At 62.1% G+C, this 15570-nt stretch overlaps 1 protein-coding gene across 1 annotated transcript; it reads right to left on the bottom strand.

Annotated features, from left to right (window-relative positions):
* Positions 1-529: 529 nt before the first annotated feature.
* LRPAP1 (LDL receptor related protein associated protein 1) lies at positions 530-12629 on the bottom strand. The gene is made up of 8 exons (XM_043573097.1): positions 12337-12629; positions 8968-9112; positions 6138-6262; positions 5146-5266; positions 4755-4913; positions 3700-3782; positions 2100-2276; positions 530-836 (listed from the first exon to the last, which is right to left on the bottom strand). The coding sequence occupies exons 1-8, from the start codon at positions 12550-12552 to the stop codon at positions 774-776; spliced, it is 1089 nt and encodes a 362-aa protein (XP_043429032.1). The 5' UTR covers positions 12553-12629; the 3' UTR covers positions 530-773.
* Positions 12630-15570: the final 2941 nt, after the last annotated feature.

Genomic DNA, 15570 nt, shown 5'->3' with positions numbered 1-15570 from the left:
ACCCCCCTGCTCAGCTTTACCTGTCCTGACACACCCAGTTAGCACGCCACCCTTGCACTGGACTCTTCCCGCAGTGACGGCCAAAGGGATGGACTGTTTGGCGGACCCCAGCGTTCCCGCTGAGACCCGGATGTGGCTGATGCCGCGGGGCAGCACCGGGGTCAAGCCTCTTCCAGGTTCAGCTCTGAGAAGCGCGTCAGGTCCCTATGTGGACCGTATGCCGTGAGGCCAGGGAATGGTCCCGCAGAGCCATCACCCCCGACGCAGTCAGGCACTCGTGCTGGACACGGAGGCCGCATGGGCTCGTGGGCTCTTCCCAAGTCCAGCCACAGAGGTGGGCAGGGAGATGCCGGCTGAGCCCCCAGCAGGCCTGGGCCAGGTCACCCCCAACTCAATCCAAGTCGTCAAACCAGGGGGACTGTGGCCCCGGGCCCCTCCCACATCACGTAACAGAGAAGCCGGGGAGTGAGGTGTGGGGGCAAAAGAGAAACAAGACGCAGGTGCAGTGAGACCACCAAGACGCGTCAGATCACGTCAGACGATTTAAATCCCGCGACATGTTTTTCCGGACGCGGTATCTCCAGGGGCAGATTCACGAGTCCGACGCGCCCCCATCGGGCACTCGGGGAGTCGGAGCCGTCCTCCCGCACCACGGACGCCCGGCCAGTCCCCAGCACGCCTCCTCCAAGGTTCTGTTCGCGTCAAGCGCCGCCACGGAGCGCCCGGGCCCGTCCTTGGGCGGACCCCGCCCGGCGCCCGCTCCTCCCCGGCCTTCAGAGTTCGTTGTGGCGCGCTCTGGAGATGCGGCCCGACAGGTCCTGGAAGTGCTTCTTCACCTGGAAGCGAGGGCACAGTGTGAGCCCAGCGGCAATGCGCCCGACAACCACACGCGCGGTCTTAAGAGTGCAAATCCCTGGGCTTCCTGCTTGTCTCAATTTACAATTCCACCCATCCGGAAACGGCCAAAACCAAATCCCCAAAGCAGCGAACACCGGCTGGGACACCACCACCAGATACTAACGACACACAGCGGGAGACAGATCACCCCGGAAAACAAGAGAAACGTATCTGTCGTCCACCCCGCTGGCTTTCAGAAGCGGCTCCCTCTGGGAACCCGCCGTCGGCCCCGGCCCCACGGGGTCCATTCCGCCTGCTTCCCACCCAGCACGTGCCCTTCTCCCACAGCAGCGAAGCTTGCCTGCCCTCCCCCACGACAGCGGATTCCCCTCCGCAAATTCACTCTGGAACCGACGTCCCCTGCGGGCACCTGCCTCCTCCCCGACGCTGCACCACACGCAGGCACAGACCCACACACACGCTGGGTGCTGCTGCTGCCCTATTTCACTTAAAAGTTTGAGTGTGAACAGGTAGGACACCGTGCGGCTCCAGATTCAGAGGCACAGGAGAAGATCCCGCCTCCCTCCCTCCCTCCCGAGACAACCCATCCCATCTGTTTCCAGGGTGTTCCATACGTCCTAGGAACAGCCTAGGCTCGAGCCCTCCTCCAAGCGTCCACACTGCCCTGCTGCCTCTTTTTCCTGTGGAGTCTGACCCAGGGGCTCTCCTCTGTCAAGAGCCCAACCTCCGTGCCTGGACGGGCACGTGATTTGTAGGTCACCGGGAACAACCGAACTGGCCCCAGAGTGACCTCACTCTGCTCAGGCCACCTGCCGCTGCCCTGGGACGGTTCCCATCCTCATGAGACCAAACGAGGCCTCCACACGCACCACACCAGATTCTCAGGGGACCCCCTGCCGCGAGCACGCGAATGTGCCAAAGCCACTGCCCCACACGCGCGGGCCCTCGCTCACGTCCCACACAGGGTCACCCGATCGAGTACGAGTTGGCCCACAGGTGTCCCTGGCTCTAAACAGGCCCAGAGGAGAGGGCTCGGCCCTGCCCCGGTGGGAGCAGGCGTGTGGCTGCAGCAGGTGCCCCCACCAGGCGCCCCGAGGCGCCGACGACCCCCCCCCCCCCCCCCCCCCCCCCACAGAGGAGGGAGCGGTGCACACGCAGGGCCAGGGAAGCTCTCCGGGAGGCCGCAGTCCTGGTGCGGACGTGACGGTCACCTGCCGGCCCCCCGCAGACCGCGCGCCCACCTTGTAGCCCAGCTCCTTGGTCTTCTCCTCCAGCATGGCATATTTCTCTTTGTTCTGGCTCACGTGCTCTTGGTCCCCGAAGCTCTCCACGTGCTTCAGTTTCTGGTGAGAGATTTCCAGCTGCTTCTGGTAGTGGTTGTGCTTTTCAATTTTGGCTTCAAAGTGCTTAAGCTCCTCCTAGAATAACGTTTGAACGGCCGACTGTCCCCCAGCGGACTCCCCGGGCAGACCTTCCCACTGCCCCAGAACATGGGCGGCAGCCACCCACCTGGGGCACGGACCCAGTCCCACTGGGGACGGGGCTCAGCGCGGGAAGCAGGGGGCTGCCCCCTGAGGGCGCACACACCGAGCCCCTCCACGTGCGGCCTGACGGGGCAGCTCCAGGGGGCCATCCCCACTGCCACCTGATCGGGAAGGTGGAAGGGGAGCACGCCCACGGGCGGAGGCGCCTGCCACAACCTGACGGCCTTCGCGGGCCACCTGCCCACACCTGGCACCTGCACCCTGCCCTCAGCGAACGGAACCTGCCGGGCATCTGGCTCCCTCTGGCCCCGACCCCACATGCAGCCTGACACCTGGGGCTTGGGCTTCGACCACGACTGCACTGCTCAGTCTTCTCCTCTGTCCCCGCGGCCGTCTGTCCCTTCTGGAGCAGCCACCATCTTGGGAAGGCTCTGCGACACTGCCCTTCCTGCCCCTCCTGCCCGCACAGCGCTCTCGGGTCAGGCTCGCTGGCTAATCCCCCACATCCTGATCTCGGCTAACTGGTCAACCCCTTGGGACCTCTGAGGGGGGCCAAGCGCCCTGCCCAGGGCCCACGAGAGCCAACAACATGCTTCCCTCTGAACTGGGCCGAGCTCCACAAGGACGGGCCTGCCCACCCAGCTGCAGACGGACGCCGGTACAGGGACCTCTGCTGGGCACCTGCCGCCCTCCCTGCTGCGTCTCCTGCCGTAGCGTCCTGGTTCTCCTGCCCGCCGAGGACTCCTCGGAGGCCCCCCTTTCTGCCCTCCCTGACCCCGGGACTGTGGGCCCACCCCGCACACATGAGCTCAGCAGCGGCCTCCAGGGCCCACATCTCGGCATGGCCTCTCACCCCACGGGCCCTACTCGCAGCCCCACACCCCCAGGCTCCTGTCCTAGCGAACGGCGGCCTCTCACCTGTGCCCTTCTGATGCCCGACCCGCTGGCCTGTGGCGGCTGGGTCACAGCATGACCCGCAGAGGCGACACTCGGGGAACCCAAAGGCCTTTCCCCCCGGGCCCACGGCCAGGGCCACAGGCAGGGTCTGCCGTTCTCCTCCCGGCCTTCGTGACCCGCGCGCTTCCTCACCAGCCCTCTGTCCTCAGACCCAGCGCACCCAAAGCTGAGCCGGACCCTCCATTCGCTGGAGGCCAGCGCTGTGCAGACGTGAACACGGAGGTCCCCCATGGCTGCCGGCCAGCACGGTGAAGGACGCGGGGGACAACAGGGAAAAAAAACCTGTGAAAGCCCTGGCCCGTGTCAATCCCGGTGCGGGGAAGGGTCTCGCCACGCCAGCCCAAAGCTTAAAAGGTGCTACCGGGTACCGTGAGCCGGCGTCTCCCGGCACCTTGCTTACCCGAAAGGACTCCAGCTCCTTCTCAGTGAAGTTGGCGGACTTGGCCATGTCCCACAGATCTATCACTCGGGGTTCCTCGAACTCTGGCAGCAAGGCAGAAGCAGGCCGGGTGACTCCGGCGGCACCCCCCATGATGCCCGGGCAGCGTGCACGTCTGGACACGCGTGCGTCCGGTGTCCTCGGGAAGCACGCTGAGCGTTGTTGCCATGTGCGTTCAGTCTGTGGCTCAAGGCCCCGTTAGCACGCGGCCCTGGCGACGCTCTCACTGCCCCGGGCTGCACACGAGCATTAACCCGCACCTCTGACACGGAGGGTCTCCCTTGGTGCACAGCCACCTCGGGCAGGAGTCGGGGGAGAGGGCGCGGGAGTCTTGGGGCCTCTGGGTCAGGACTGTTGTCAGGCTACCCACGGTTCTGGGCTGAAACTCAGGCCGCTGCCTGTCCTGTCTCCAGGGCAAAACCAAACACCTGAAAGGGACCCCTGACCCCAGCCAGCACTCCTGTGAAGACATGGCGATGGGGGCCCTGCTGGGCCAGTTACCTGTCCTCCAGCCCTGGAAGAAGCCTGGAGCAAGCCAGGCTCAGCTGCCTGCCCTTCCCTCAGGGGACCCTTCCTGCCCTGGGCCCTCAACGGGCTTCGCGGGGAGTGTTCTCGAAGGACCGGGGGGACCACAGGGGAAGCAGAGTGGTCGGTTGGGTCCCTCCTGGGAGGGAGTGGTTCAGGCAGGGAGAGGGGCAGGGGTGGAGAGGGGCAGGGGCGGGGTGGTGAGGTCAGAGTTACCAGCACCGCATGGGCGTGGGCGCCCCAGCCCCGGCCCATGTCCCCGACCTGCCCTGCCGCGTCCCCAGGTCAAGGAAAGCACCTGCCACGCCGACGCTCACGGACGAGCCAGAAGCCTGGGGAAAGGGGCACCCAGGCAGGGTTCCCGGCCGGCCGCGCGGGCTGAGGCAGGGGGCGTGGGCGGGAGCGGACTGTGGGCCGGCGGGCCAGCGCGGGGGCGGAGCACGCGGAGGGGTGGCGTGGGACCCGCCCCTGGGGGCCGCCCGTCGGCTCACCGGCCTCGGCGCCGTAGCCCCGGTGGCTGACTTGGCGCAGGCGGTCGTAGCCCTGGTTGATGGCGCGCAGCCTGTCCTTCAGCTCCGCGTGCTTGCTGTGCAGCACGTCCTCCTTGACGCGGCTCACGTCCAACGGGCTGATGACGTTCTCCCGGGTCTCTGCGCGGGACAGGAGCCGTGAGAGGCTGGCCGCGCCGCGCCCGCTGCCCGGGACGGCCCTCCGCAGGAAGGACCGTCTGGGGCGCACTCGCCCGCGCCCCCGGGGCAGACCCCGGTGGCCCTCCGGGAACTCTGGGGGTTGCTGACTTCCGGGGGGGGGGGGGGGGGGGGGACGGGGACGGGATCGAGGGCGGGACCGCGTGCAGGGGTGGCTCCGCGGTCCCGCGCGCACCTTCTGTTCTGCTCAGGGCGTCCAGCAGGACGTTGTACTCGCGCACTTTCTCCCTGTGGTGCTGGAGCTCCCGCCACAGCTTGGCCAGCTCCTCGCTGGAGAACTTCCCCGAGCTCTTCGCCTGGAGGAGCGCGCTCTGTGAGCCTGCCCGCGCCCCGGCCCGGCCCCGCAGACCAGGCGGGACCCCGGCTCCCGTGCCAAGAAGGCGGCCGTTCTCGCCCCGATGACCGTCCGACCAGGGGACGTGGCGAGAAAATACAAAGCAACGTCACCAGGCTCCGCAGAGGGGTCACGGTCACCAGAGGTGCGGGAGCGGCAGGATCCCCGAGGAGGCGACGTCCCCTGCCCCGGGGAGGGACCTCAGGCCAGTCACCTCCTCGCCATCCACCTGCCCCACGGGGCCGAGGCGACACGGTGGCCACAGCAGACCCTTGCTCCCCCTTGCTCCGGCTCCACCCCTCGGACCAAGGACAAGGGACCAGCGCGAGAATCCCGATTCCTGGCCCCACTCGGTGTAGTCCAGACAGAAGCTGGGGGATGAAGGAGTGGAGCCACGGCCACCGCCCGGTCCCACCGCCCGCACCTGCCCGCCCCCGCCCCCCTCAGGAGACGAGGGGGTGAGCGCCGCCCCGGCCGCCCGCCCCGCGCTGAGCGCAGCTCTCTGGACCAGACACCACACAGGCTCAAACCCCAACTACCCGGACACAGAAAACCACAAAGCCGTGTCACGCGTGAGCCCGGGTGTTCACGAGTCATCGGCCCGCTCTCCCCACTCCGGCAGCTACACGGCTCATGGGATTCCCTGGCCGGGGGCCCAGGAAGGCAGGGAGGCCTCGTGGGAAAACAGTCTCACGGGTCCACGAAGAAACCACTGCCCCCCAGGAGTCCCTCTCAATGAGCTTCCATGCAGACAGAGGCAGCCCCAGCAGCTCCCCTTAACTCTCAACGCCAGGGCGCACGTTCTGGGGTTCTCGGGGAGCCCCGAGGGGTACCTTGTGCCACAGCTTCTCCAGCTTGGGGTCTCCCAGGCTGTCGTCCTCGGCGGTGTCGCTGAGGTAGTTGCTGTTCACGGCCTGGGCGTCCTTCCTGCCATCCAGGCCGTACTTGGCCAGGATCACTAGGAGAGACACAGGTGTTACGTCCGGCCACCGGCCGACTGGCGCCGAGAGGACCCTGGGCCCAGGCTCTGCACACCTGGCCTCAGAGCAGTCGCAATAGCCCCCGAGCACGGGGAGGAGCGACGGGGAAGGAGGGAGAACTATGTCGTTGGGCTCGGCCTGGCCCCAGCCTCCCAGGTCCGAGCGGGGACGCCGCACCGGACCCCCTCAGAACACGTCACATGAGTCTCAGGCTGCATTCAGCACCCCGGAAGGCAGAGGGTTCTGGATTCCAGTAGTGCTGGGTTCAGCATGAACTGGAGCCAGAGACAAGCATTCAAGCCGGAAGAGGCCCCATGGACCAGGAAGCCCACCTCACGGGTGAGGCCGCCAGAGCCTTGGCACGTCCCCGTCGGGCACCGGGGGACACTGGTGGCCATGGTGAGGGCTGGGCAGCAGAGCGGACAGAACAGGACCCACCCGTCCAGGACTCAACTTGAGACAGGAGGGCCCTCCGTCAAAACCAACGGCCTGGACAAGGCGACGGGTCCAGTGTGGTTTGCTCCCTAAGGTGCTGGTGCAGGGCCACGAGGCCGGCGAGCCTGGGACAGACCCAGTTACGCCTGGTCCTCCCTTTCCTGTCTCAAGTCCTGGTCTGACACTGCACTTTGTGGTCCCCTAGGTGTGGCATCAGCTCTGCTAATGGCACTGGGATGGGGGGGACTGAGGGCACGCGGAGGCTCCCGGGCCACCTCCAGGATGCGGCCAGCGGCCTGCGCAGGGGGAGGCCTCCAGCCCGCCGGTCCGAGGAGTCCTTCCACCACGTCACCTCGGCACGCGAGCAACCCGTGCCACCCGCGCAGAAACAGATGGCTCCACCGGGACTGGACCCCCTCGGGGCTGGGAGCCGCGCCCAGGAGGCCACGGAGGCCGGAGGGAGACGGGGGCCGGCCCACCTTTCTGCGCCCTCCCGCTCTTCTGCCTCAGCCCTGCGCCATCCACTGGGGGCTGCTTCCTTCCGGAAAGGAGGACGTACGAAGGTTCCCGGGCCCTCCAGTGCCTTCTCTCCTGCTGGTGGCTCCAGGTCAGGCCCTGGGGAGCGGCCCCCCAAACACCGGCTGGGGGCAGTCATGCTTCGTGTCCTCTCAGTTTGGGTTGGTTTTTTTTTTTTTTTAATTTTGTTTAATCTTTATCTTTTTTTCAAAGACAGTGTGAGTAGGGGAGGGGCAGAAAGAGGAGACACAGAATCTGAGGCAGGCTCCAGGTTCCGAGCTGTCAGCACAGAGCCCGACGCGGGGCTCGAACCCACAATCGTGAGATCATGACCTGAGCTGAAGTCGGCCACTCAACTGACTGAGCCACGCAGGCGCCCCTTGCCTTGGCCTTTTATGTGTCTTGCCACGTTCGAGTGCGGCCACATGGAAAACAGCAGTTAGACCGCTTTCCTCACCGCAGAAGCAGACGCACAGTATGACCCAAACAACCCAAAGGGGTCTCATGGGGTTAAGAGATGCAGGGCAGCTGGGTAAACATCACCAGCTGGGTCAGAAAACCCTGCCCTCAAATCCTGCGGTGCTCACGGCTGTGACTACAGACAAGTTACCTACCCTCTGAGCCTCTGTCACCTGTGAGTAGGGACGGGAAGTACCTGAGAGAGACCTGAGGGGACACAGAGCACCTGGTCTCAAGAAAGGACTCTTGTTTCCACAGAGGACGAGCATTCCACGTGTTTCCAGGCCAGCCTCCCCGCGTGAGGGGTTGGGGGGCGTTCCCGGGCAGCCTCCGGGCCCGGCGACACACGGCCCTGCAGCCACGACCGTCCCCGCCCCGGCGCTGCGCTGTGGGGAGCTGTAGCAGGCTCAGACTGGCGAGGGCGCCCACGTCCCGGGGCAGGTGACAGGCCAGGGCGCCGTTGGCCTCCAGGCTCGGGAGCGAGCAGGCGAACAGGGACGTGACTCCTACTCTCTGCACTTTGCTACAGTGACAGCAGGCCGGTCAGCTCGGAAGCAGACCCCAAGACACAGCCGATGTGGGGCACCCGGGGCACGTGGGCGGCGAGCTGAGTCATGCCAGACAGGAGGAAGGTGACCTCTCAGCCCCGAGGATGCAGGTCTTCTGCACAGTGGGAGATGGAGGCAGACGCCCGCTGTCTCTTCTGGAATACATAGTTGCGGCAAGCAGCTCACTACGTTCCACCGGAACTGTTAGAAAATTATCTTTGGGGCGCCTGGGGGGCTGAGTCGGTTAAGCATCCAACTCTCGATTTCGGCTCAGGTCGTGATCTCATGAGATCAGGCCCCACGTTGGGCTCTGTGCTGACAGCGTGAAACCTGCTTGGGATTCTCTTTCTCTGCCCCTCCCCCCTCAAATTACAGAAATACACTTAAAAGAAAAAAAAGAAATGATTTTCCGTACAGACCTGAAATCTACTTCCCCATACCTTCCAGACTCCGGGAACCTCCCTATGGACTCTGCCAGGTGACCACGGGCAACTCGGTGGCCCCGGCCTCCTTCCCAGGCCACGCAGCTCCGGGGCCGTCAGCCGCCGAGTGCCAGTGCGTCCGGGCACCCCTGCCCTGACTCTCCCCGCAATTTGTCGAGAGCCTCCCCAAACGGCCCGGCAGCCGTGTCCACGGCTGAAGGCCGCTCCTCGGAGGACCCGCCCCGGACCACGTCCGAATCGGCGGCCAGGGCTCCCCCCACACAGAAAAGGAAAGGAAGATACCGCTGAGGTTGCGTAGGAGCTTGGCTCCTCTCTCTCCGTCTGCGTCGAGGCCCTCAGCTTTCAGCTTCTTCCAGGCGAACTCCTCTCTCTCTTGCATTTTCAGGTCTGCATGGAGCTCGGACAGTTTCACGGGGGAGAGCTGGAGCTACGGAACGAGAGCAGAGGGTTTCTGACAACCGGCCACAGGAAGAACCGGCAGGACAGCCCCGGAGACGGCGACCCGAGAGAGGGTGGCCCGGAGACAACAAGACACGAGCAGCAGGAGTCAGGGTCCCGGGCAGTCAACACGTCCCACGTGCTCCCGTTGGGAACCTCAGGGCACCGCCGCCCTGCGGGACGAGGACCACTGGCCTTCGCACACGGAGCCTCGCCAGCCTCACCAGATGTCCACTGCATGGCATGATCTAGAAACGCCCAGTAAGGGCCCGCCCACCGCCAGCGGCTTGAGCCCGGGGGCTGCCAGTTCCTCCTGAGGACACCACCCCGGCGACGGGCCGGCTCCTGCACCAGGATGCCCCGCCTCCCACCGGGACGCTGGGGGCCTCTGTGGGGCCCCCGATATGGGGGTGGGGGGGATGCAGGGACAGAATGCAGAGCACGGGGAGGAAACCTTTCCCTTTTCCTTGTGTTATGTAACTAGGATAGAAAATAAACCGCGACTAGGGGAGACCGGCTCACTAAATTACGGACAACGTCCACATTAAAAGAAAACCAGTTAGTGAACGAGGCTCACGGATGCCCCCACCCGCAAGCCACTCGCTAATGACACCACCACGACAAGAGGCTCTCGGTGCTGTCTCTCTGTTCCCTGACCCAGCCTGGGGTGAGGCGGGATGAGCCGCGCGGCTGTCTTAAGTGGCCCCGAGGCTCTGGAAAGAAGCCCAACCCCCAGGGAGGCCAAGAGGAGACCCAGAGCTTGCTCCCGCCTTTCCCAGGGACTTGTCAGCTCAGGCCTCGTCCACCAGCTTGAAAAACAGCCAGGGAAAGTTCCTCAGGACTAAGAAGATGGCACCAAATGAATGGCAGGGCCTAGGGCAGGAAACTCTTCCAACTCTCTAGAAGTTTCTTTGATCCTGCTCTGTGGGTTCACTGCCTCCTTTGCTGGCTGTCCTGGGGCGGGCACTAGTCTCCCCGGGACCCACACCCCTACCACCGCTCCCAAGCCCAAAACACTTCCTTTCAAAGCCTCTGGTGTGCCCCCACCTAGATGCCCTAGTCTCCTCAAATGGCACCCGCCTGCCCTCCCGAGCTCCACCCCAGGCCCCGTGGTCACCTGGATGCCCTCCGTGGACACTCGCAGGAGAACGCCAGGCCCCTGGGGAGCTGGGGCTGCAGCCTTGCCTGACCTGCGTGCCTCCCGGGGCGGAGGAACAGGACAACGGTTTGGGGCACACTGATTTCCCAGGAAGGGCACATCGGGCGCTGGGTGGTGAGGAGTTGGGAAAGGCAGGCCTGCAGTCCACCCAGGCCGAGGACACAGCACCAAAGCCCAGGCACCCACAGGGTCTCCCCTCTGCAAGCCCAGGGCTGTGTGCAGCAGGACCCACAGCCAAGGACGGCGAGGGCCTGGCTCCCGGCCCAGTGCCGTGCGGATGGTGTGATGGCACTGGCGTTCCTCTTGGGGACTTCAGGGGGAGAGGACCGGAGTGCTCTCTGACCGCCAGCTGGCTCCACTGTGGTCCCCACTCACCTCCTACCTTCTCATCTGTCTGCCTCTCCGGGACCCTGGGGGGAATCAGTGGGCCAGCATCTGGCCAGGAGCCCCATGAGCTGCAGACTCGGGCCCACCTGTGCGTTACGGTCACACCCCCTGTGTGACCGTGCTTCAGGTTGGAAGCCTTTGGGGGCCCGAATTACGCGCTGCATCTCACAAAGATCAGTTCTGATCTGGTGCCGCCCTTCCTGCCAAATACCGAGGCCTGTTGAGTTCAGTGTGGGACGTGCCACGTGTAACGCCCCAGACACAGCAGCATCGAGTCCCACTGAGAGGGAGGAAAGGGGGGGGGCACCTGGGTGGCTCGGCTGGCTGGGTCTGACCCTTGATTTCAGCTCGGGTCACGATCCCAGGGTCGTGGGATCGAGCCCCGCGCGGGACTCTGCACTGAGCTTGGAGTCCGCGTGGGATTCTCTCCCTCTGGCCGCACCCACCACACTCCCCAAAAAAAGTTTTCAAAAAAAGAGGAGAAAAGGAAAAGAATTCATATGCAAACAGCTGGCACACTCCCCAGATTCTTTTACTCTCTTTAAGTTAGTTAAATGTTAACGCCTCACATGGAAAAGAACTAGTTAGCAGAAAAACGCAAAAACAGAACCTGTTCAATATTAAACAGGTAAGTAAATCATCAATAATTAAGAGACAAGCAAACACACAGGAAGAAAGCCACTCATCAGAAACAAGTGATATCTCTACGGCATTCGTGGGGAGGATGGTTTCACAGGTGTGTCCCTAACTTCAAACTTAGCAAGATGAATACATTAAATGCGTAGTTTTTCATACGTCGGTCATATCTCAATAAAGGGGCAAAAAAGCCACCTGGAACCAGGGTCCACTCAAACCTCTGCCAGAAGTGACTGTGCAGAGCACCATTCAAGGACGTCTAACAGCTTCTGAGCTGCTGTCAGGACAGGGACCTTAGCTTGCCCTTCCTAAGTCCGACCTGGAGCAGAGGAATGTGGCGTGCAGAGAACAGGGGACAGGAGACTCCATCTCCCCTCCCCTTCTAGCCCTCCCACCTCTGAGGACAAGGCTTCAACACGTTTTAATCACAAGACCACGATAAGAACCCGATAGGAACACTCAGAACGGGGTCTGGCACTCCGTGGGTCTGCTCAGGATGTCCTCCCCCCCCCATCCTGTCCCGTGTCCCCCCACCAGGACACCAGGCACCCCTGAGCAGGGCCAACACCGACCACAGAGGATCAGTGCACATGTGGCTCCTGCCCAGAGGCACCCACCAGGGCTCCGCTCAACCCCAAAGCTCCAAGGACAGCCCTCGGCCACCCCCACTGGGGTGTCGCAACACTGGAAGATGTCACAAGACCACAGCGGTGGACACAAGTACCCTGGTTCCCATCCCCCAGGCTACAGCTCTAAGCACTGGCCTCCAACGGGAACTGGACAGTCTCACAGAAAGTCAAGACACCGAGGTGGGATGATGTAGCACGTGCCCCGGTCGGGTCTCCCAAGACCGGAAGGGAGTTTCAGGGTCTTCCCAAAGGACCCCCACCCCCAACCATGGCATCTGCGTGCCAAGGCAGGAATCACAGCGCCAGCGCGGGCTGCGGCCCCCTCGGTCGCAGGAGACAGAGGACGCCCCGGCCCCGCGGCCCCAGGGTTACAGGGGACAGGATGTCCCGGCCGCCGCTCACCCGCTGGGCCTTCTCCCACAGCTGGTTGAGTTTCTCCATGCGGAACTCCCCGCCGGGCTCGCGCTGCGGCGGCGGCTCGGGCTCGTTCTTCTCCCGCGAGTACTTGCCGCCGTGGCCCGCCGCCGGCCAGGGCCCGAGCAGCAGCAGCAGCAGCAGCAAGAGCGGCGGCGGCGGCGGGAGCCCGCGCGACCCGACTCCGAGCCTTGACGACGCCATCTTCCTCCTCCGCCAGCCGAGACCCCCAGTCCCGAGCCCAAGAGGCCCCGGCCCCGCCCCCGCCGCGCGCCGGCCCCGCCCCCGCCGCGCCGCCTCTTGGGAGTTGTAGTCCCTCCTTGTGCGGTCGGCCCAGGCGAGGCCGCCGGCGGACTACGAGGCCCGCGAAGCCCTGCGGAGGCACGTGAGTGTTTCCTAGACAACCACGCCGCGGCCTCGTGATGCCGGGCGCCCAGGCTTAGGCGGAGTGCGACTTGGGCTGCCCTCCCTGGGTTTGCGAGGTTGAGTGAGGGTCGAGCCCTGACCGCGCGCGCCGCGGACTCCAGGATGGCCCCGGGCCCCTGTCCCATCTGCTCCGCAGGGAGAGTAGACGGTTCAGAGATGGGGACCCTGTCTGGCTGAAACTTTAGATATGTTCCCGTGTCAGCGGCATCGACAGGGAGCCTTCCTTGTGGGTTTCCTGGAAGGTGGCCCCTGCTTGGCGGTCAGGACGCTTCGAACCACCCAGCCCACTCCTTCACTCGACAGAGGAAGACAAGCTGAGTCCCAGGCCGGCCCAGGTGTCTGGGCTTCTCATTCCCGCCCCGCCGAAGCCTTTCCCCCAGACTGGGGGGCGCCTGCACCCCAACAGTATCTTTGAACTGCATCCCTAACAGTTAACTCCGCGCTCTTTTTCTGTGTTAGAGATGCGTGTGTACCTGCTTCATTTCTCCCCACCCTGTTAGAGCAAAGTTCACCCTAGGGAGCCCGCGTGTTGGGGTTGGGTGGTGCCCTGGAGCCAACCTCAGGCCGCTGCCCTCAGGTAGCTTGAGGTAGATGGTTAAGTAGGGGCACCAGCTAGGGGCTTTGGGGCTTGGAGAAGGGACAGGGTGAGCCCATCTGCTAAGAAGGACCTGAAAGGCCTCCCAGGGTGGCAGTGTTGTGCCTTGAAGGGAGGACATTCCCCTAGGAGGGAAGAGGAGGACAAAGGAAGGGGGTGGAGAGTACCTGGGCCTCTTGGGAGGAATCCTGCCACCGGTACTTTACAATTGGGCCCTGTGTTGTCCGAAAGGGTCACGGTCAAGGAGTGCTTTGCTACCCTTCCCGCCTGATGCCTAGCATCGTGAGAGCAATCATTTCGTATGTCTTGTTCAGTTGTTCAGTTTTGTTTCCAACAAAGGTTAAATTCAGTCCCTGTGCTCCATTCTAGCCAGAACGCAAGTTCCAGCTGCTGTTGGCATTTAAGGCACTTATCCTGTTTATTAGTTAGCTTAGGCTAACTATTATAACAAACTCCAAAATGCATAAAGGCCCCAAGAGGATAGAGGTTTTTTTCTTTTCCCTGTTCAAGACTGATCAACAGGCAGTTGTCCCCTGGGTGGTGATAAGGGGACCCAGGCTGCCCCATTGTCAACACAGGGATTCTAAGATTGCTTCCGCATGGGCACAAGGGGAGAGAGCACAGAGGATATCCCAGGGGAGGGAGTCGGAGAGCCAGGCCTATCACTTTTGCTCACGTTCTACTGCCTAGAAGATACCATGTGGCCACCTCTGTTCACAAGAAAACTTCAGCTTGAAAATGGAGTCGTGGCCAGGTCACCAAACCAGGGCTGAACATCTAACCTAACTGCAGTGCCAACCTCCCCCAGAAATGTAGTTGTAACTGGTCAGCCAGGAATTTTCCGGTCAGCACCAGGGAAATAGAACTCCATCCTCCAAAGGATGTCGAGGTCAAGTATGTAGTAAGACACCAGCCCTTGGCCTAAGGGAAGGTGACCTTGCCTGAAACAAACCTTTCTTTTATTTTGCTAATAACTTCTTGCCCTACCCTGCTTCCTATAAGCAACTCCTTTGTACTCCGTCTTTATTTCACAGACTGATAAGTGAAGGCCACAAGATGGAGTTGGACTTGCCAAGTCACCTAATTACTGAGCCGCCTCTCATCTGGATAGATTCAAGATCTCCTTATTGGCCTCTCTGCTTCCACCTTGTTTCCTGAGGAGTCCTGTTCTGGATACAGCAACCAGAATTAGCCTTTTATTTTATTTTATTTTATTTTATTTTATTTTATTTGTGTTTATTTTTGAGACAGAGAGAGACAGAGCATGAGCAGAGAAGGGACAGAGAGAGAGACAGAGACAGAGACAGAGATAGAATCCGAAGCAGGCTCCAGGCTCTGAGCTGTCAGCACACGGGGCTTGAACTCACGAACCCGTGACATCAAGGCCTGAGCGGAAGTCGGACACGTAACCAACTGAGCCACCGAGGCGCCCCCAGAATTAGCCTTTTAAAATACAAGTCTGATCAAAAGAATTCCAGACCAACATTCCTCACGGACACGAACACAAAAATCCATAACAAAATATTAGCAAATGGGATTCCACAGTACATAAAGAAGCTTGGCTTCATATTTGTAAATGGGTCCATGTAATTCTCTTTATTAATAGAATAAAAGAGAAAAAAAACCCAATGGGTAACATTCACAAATGAGCAGAAGTGCTCGACGAGCCCAATACCCGTTCGTTGCGATAAAACCACTCAGCAAACTAGCAACGGAAGGGGACCTTCTCAGTTGAATCCGGGCATCTACCAAAAATGCAGAATGCACATCACACTTCATTGGGCAAATGTTGAGCACTTTCACCTTGAAAAGAATGTAAGGACGCTCTCCCCCTTATTCGGCACATTCAGCACACTGCCTCATGCCCACGAGAAAAGCCCAAATTAGTTAGGTCCACAACGTCGTATGCTGAGAAAAATATGAATCCACTAAAGCTCTCATACTTTGCCGGTGGGAGTTGGCAAAACCCTTTGTCAGTTCCTTATACAATTAAATACCTATTCTATGACCCAATCCAATTGGCTCAGTTCTATGAACTTGTAACCGGGGTGCAGGGGTGCGAGAGCACCCGACTCGGGGGGTTGCAAACAGACCAGGTTTGGCCACTCGGCTGCTGACAAAATCCAAAGGCAGAGAGGTGAGTGGTGGGGAAACAGGAGAGGGATTTACAGCCAGGTTTCTATGAGGAAATGTGGGATAAA

Source organism: Prionailurus bengalensis, chromosome B1, assembly GCF_016509475.1.
Source record: "Prionailurus bengalensis isolate Pbe53 chromosome B1, Fcat_Pben_1.1_paternal_pri, whole genome shotgun sequence".
Lineage (NCBI taxonomy): Eukaryota > Metazoa > Chordata > Mammalia > Carnivora > Felidae > Prionailurus > Prionailurus bengalensis.
The sequence above is the reverse complement of the archived record's forward strand: the minus strand, read 5'-3'. Positions and strand labels throughout refer to the sequence as shown.

Bases quoted from the DNA above. Each gene is read 5' to 3' on its own strand.
- LRPAP1 (XM_043573097.1), bottom strand. From the start codon at position 12,552: ATGGCGTCGTCAAGGCTCGGAGTCGGGTCGCGCGGGCTCCCGCCGCCG. The intron at 6,263-8,967 runs GTATCTTCCTTT...TGTCTCTCCTAG, and splicing joins GCTCCTACGCAACCTCAGCG to TGATCCTGGCCAAGTACGGC. The intron at 837-2,099 runs GTGGGCGCGCGG...CCTCGCTTCCAG, and splicing joins CCAAGGAGCTGGGCTACAAG to GTGAAGAAGCACTTCCAGGA.